This window comes from Ceratosolen solmsi, unplaced genomic scaffold, assembly GCF_000503995.2.
Source record: "Ceratosolen solmsi marchali unplaced genomic scaffold, CerSol_1.0 scaffold75, whole genome shotgun sequence".
NCBI lineage: Eukaryota > Metazoa > Arthropoda > Insecta > Hymenoptera > Agaonidae > Ceratosolen > Ceratosolen solmsi.
Window position 1 is genome coordinate 200,502 of NW_011948457.1, and position 5,064 is coordinate 205,565.

Sequence of the window (5,064 nt, forward strand, 5' to 3'; positions counted from 1 at the left end):
AATGCATCTGATTTATAATTTATTTATATCTTCAAATATGAATTTAATTAATATTTTTATTTGTGATTAGTTATATTTTAAATGAAGTATTTTAAGTATAATAAATTTTTTTTTAATCTGAGTAAATAACAAAAGACTTGTTACATGTCTTTAAATATTACAATACCAATAATATTATGGATACATATAGATATCTGGTCTATATCTAGATAGAGAGTCTGGTTTTTATACTGAATCGGCATTGAAAACCAATGAACTTAACTTGAAATGCGCATGCTTGAAAAAGCTGCGCTTATCTACCTTCGTAGTTCCATATTTCACTACAGTAAAACAATCTAATAGGAAACGTGTATTAAAAAATTTTGAAATACTGTATCTGATTTCATATATTTGTTATTCTAAATTGTTTTAATTTTAAGATACTAAATGTAAATTAATTTTGACTCATTTAATAATATTATTTCATCTAGTATTATGATTTTATAAATAATATTTATTATGTGTACAGGTGTATATATCGTGATACAACTTAACCCGACAGTTGGATTAACATCTATATCTATATAATAATTAAAGGTTTATACACTTCATTAAAATTTTTATGAATTAAACGAAAACAACGAAAAGTAATGCAATTAGTTGTGTTAACTGAAATTGTAGTTTTTTAAAATAAATGTTTGAACATCATAATAACCAAAGGTGGTAAACAATATTTTACTTTATTAATTTATTTACTTTATTTATTTTACTTTATTTTATGTATTATTGCCTTCTAATTATATTTTTTGTATCTGCAAAAATTAATAAAAATTATTTTAATATTTTATTATCAAACACTCACATTTAAAGTTTTTAATGTTAATAAAATTTATCTGCGCAATCAATATTCAAAATTAAAAAAATTATAATTCAATTATTTGTGCTGTGCACACTTTATTTAAAATTATTTTCTAATTTATATTTAATAATTATTAAATGATGTTAAATTTAATATTTTGTAAACAAAGTATTGTGACGTTTATTACAAAACATTATTATATTTATTATTTATTATTTTCATGTTTAAAAATATATTAGTTATTATTTGAAATACATAATAACATAAAATGTTAATATGTGTTTTTTCTATCGTTTTAAATATTTTATAGAAATTAATTTTAAAATATTTAACATCTTAATTTTTATTAAATTAATATCTAAATAAATACTTAGATCCTTTATTTAAAATATAAAATAAAAATTATTTTATAGATTTATTATAATCAATTCAAACAAAAGATTTATATAAACCACTAAAATAGATTTTATATGCAATTTCATTTAATTATAAAATTATAAGCAAATGAACTCAAAGTAATATAAAGGAGTTTATTCCTATATAAGATAATTTAATTTATTGTAATTTTATTTTAATTATTCTTTTAAATTTGGAAAAATTTATTGATATATATACATAAATTATAATTTTTAATCGCTAATAATTTATAAGTTAAATATGAACTCTATTTTGTATTATAAAAAAAGCAATAAATTAATTATGAATGTTTAATATTTAAAATATATTAATATTTAAATTTTTATTTATAAAATAATATTTCATTATACAAATAATAAAATTACAATGCATACCTTATAACCATATCAAAAAAAGGAAAAATATTTCATCATGAATTTTACTTTATAACCAATGAAATGTTAATAAGAATTTTACTAGGTCTTCCATTGAATATCATTTTATATATTTTTTAAATATTTTATGTTACTTACATTTTTCCTTTCTTCTTGACTAATTTTAAATTGAATTGATTTTATGAATTTGTTGAACTTATTGGGATTACTAATGATAAACAATTAAAATCTTGATTAAAATATCTATCCTTTAAAAAATTCTAATTCTTGAATTTCTATAATCCTTTTTACATGAATAGTTATACATTTAATTATTTATTATTGTAGTTTAAACATTGAAATAAATACTTTTCATTTAAATGTCATCAATTGTATATACTTTGTTGTATTTGTAGCAGAGACAAATTGTCACCGATATTACCTTCTAATACTTTATATTTTTCATTGACATAAAAAAAATAACATCAATATGCATTTACAATTTATTTATAAAAAATATATTTTTATTTTCAAGTGAGATATTACAGTTCTAGCAATTCATATACTATTTACAATTTCAGTAACAATGCTTAAAGGAGAAGAGTATAAAGTTTCTTGCCTTCTTTAGTTACAAAGTTACAGGAAGAAGTAAAAATTAGGTTTTCCCATAAATGAAAAATAGTAACAAATATTGTCTCAAAATCATAATCATAATGAGAATACTGAGGGTTATATATTACCTATATAATTATACATATATGTTTTTCTATGTCAAAATTTTTGGATATTGTCAATAAATTTATAAATTTATAATTATATTTGTATAAATTGATATAATGTATAATTTTTTAGTCTGAATTATAAATTGATTTCATTGTCTCTATCCTTTATATTTGCTATCCTTATGAAATTATGTAAATAGTTTTAAATTTTATACATTATGTTTGTTATCCAAAATATGAATAGCTTTTATAATGTTTTGTTTTTTCCCCATTATTCATAAAATGATCTCATTGTAAAAAAAATTTATCCAAACTAAATTGTATCAAAGTGATTAAAGTATTCTTTAAAGTGATACATGTAAAGATACATGTAATGTTTTTTTAATCTCTTATGATGTTCCTTCCAATTCTTTTATTTTATCTTTATTATGTACTGTATATCTTTTAAATTTCACCAAATTGGATATAATTTTCAGAATTTGGATTCAGAATTATTTGTATATTATTATATATATAATTGTGTAATTAAAATTGAACATACTTTCAAATCTACCGAAATATATTTACTAATCATTTTATCATGATATTATAATAACATGACTTAAAATATAATTCTCAATACACTATTTTGATTTTTAATCATTTTAATATTAGAATTTATTTGTTATTTTCTAGGTATTCATTAAAAATAAATTATGGCAGAAGATTTGGACGTTGAGGCTATGTTAGAAGCACCTTATAAAAAGGGGGTAAGATACGTTTTATACCTTTAATTCATTTTATTTTCTTATTAAAATATCGTACTAGTAAAACATCAAAATTCATGACAACTACTTTATGCAAAATGAACATTACAAATTATTTCATTTTGTTGGACTATTCATCTTAAATTATAATATAATTTAATAAGTGATAATAAAGTTATGTGAGTCTTAAAATTAAATTTATTAAGTTTTAAAACTATGTGCTTACTATATTTCTAAATATAAGTACAATTAAATAGCTGAGAACTTCATATTTCAAAGAATGTTTTTGTAGTACTAATCAGTTTAGGACTTATTTTAATTAATATTATATATTATGAAAACAGTTTTTCAAGCTCATTTATAAAAGAATTTAATTAATTCCTTGCACTGACTAGAACTCTAAAAAGTAGATTTTTTATTAAACTTTTTATTTGTTTAAAAGATGAATCAGTTTCTTTACATTTGAATAACAAATCATAGATTTTAATACAAAAAAATACATTACCTTTTTAAAAAAAATTGATTCATTGACAATATTATGTTATTATTACAATAGTAATCCAAAACAGTATATTTTTAAATTGTGACAATGAAATTTTACAAACAAGAATTAGTACTGATATATACAAATTTTTTACCAATATCTTTTTCACCTACTTGATGTAATTGTTTTTTTATTGATTAGTATTCTCATCTTGTAATAATAAAATATATTTTTTTCCTATTTCATTTATTTAATAAATTATATAAATATAATGAATAAATACATTTTAAATGTTACTTATTAGGGTTAAATAATTACAAAACTGTGTTCACAGAGAAAAACACTTACTTGCTATATAAAAATACATATCCTTTGGTATTTAAATTTTTTTGCTAATTACAAACTAATAAAACTAGTTTTAGTTTTGATAACTTAATTAAAACTCTTGAATAAATTAATTTATTTCTCACTTTTAAACTTCCAAGTTTAATTTTAAATTTCTATCTATCTGTTCGCGATTAATGCAGTCCCATGAATTTCAAACAAAAGAAAGGTCATACGCGCTGTCCGGCGTACAGCATGTGCGCCTAGACTGGTACGCACGTGCGGACCGGCACGCGCACTCGAGTGAATGTTTACAAACAAAACTCGGCAAGTCCGAGGAAGTTTACGACCCGAAATATAATATACTATAAGATCACCCAAGGGTATTACTCCTACTTTTCTCTCGTCGAACATTCTTGAAGGTTCTAGATTTTTCCTTCGACGCCTCGTGTAAGAATTAGTGCAACAACGACGATGCCTTGTTGCCAGCTAAGTGAGCCGCCGCGTGGCTATATAAGGGACGCACGCGGCGCGCCTCCCTCTCTTGCTGAAAATCATCTCTTGCCGTACCACCCTCGCTCAACTGCGCTTGCGGCTAACATCTTGCCGTGACCCGACCGCAGTGACCGACCATAGTGAACCAATTCATCATTTTCCAGTAGAAGTCATGGTACACGGGTCTCAATCTGCCCTCAGCAGGACCGCCATGGAACGGTCGGTATTTTCAGCAGAGCCGCCACGGAACGATCAAGCCTTCGATTCGTGTGCGTATTCAAAGGGCTCATTTGTAATATCACTTCGCGCTCACGCAAGCATAACTGCCGCTCAGTGTTTTTGTATACTGTGAAGACGACGCGTGGCCATATATTCGGCAGTATAGTTCAGAATACACGCATGCATAAGAACAAGAAATCGGCAGATTAGATAGTGATTACAGTGAAGTCAATGGAATAGTAATCAAAGGGGACATCAATTATGCAGCAGTAATACACCTTGCCTGTAGTTTACAAGGAACATCTTTTTACATATAAATAAATTAGTTAGTCACACCTCGCACACAACAAGTCGGGCACACTTACGCTATTTCGATGAGCACTTCAGAACCGTAAAGGCCCGCTAGCAGAGAGAGGGCAACCTTACGCTCTTTCGAAGAACACTTCGGACCATTCAGGGTCTCTAC

The 5,064-nt window shown here is 24.4% G+C and overlaps 1 protein-coding gene across 4 annotated transcripts in view; it reads left to right on the forward strand.

The window, feature by feature from the left end:
* Positions 1-508: 508 nt before the first annotated feature.
* The window catches only part of Caper (RNA-binding protein 39-like protein Caper), a 32,519-nt gene continuing 27,963 nt past the window's right edge, over positions 509-5,064 (forward strand). For 2 of the 4 annotated variants that reach the window (XR_913023.1, XM_011505369.1), the window contains exons 1-2: positions 583-699; positions 3,006-3,079. Coding sequence is in view for 3 of the 4 variants with exons in the window: in XM_011505369.1 (XP_011503671.1) it covers positions 3,026-3,079 (54 nt within the window). In the remaining variant the exon portion in view is untranslated. The other 2 variants (XM_011505370.1, XM_011505371.1) reach the window with 2 other exon arrangements.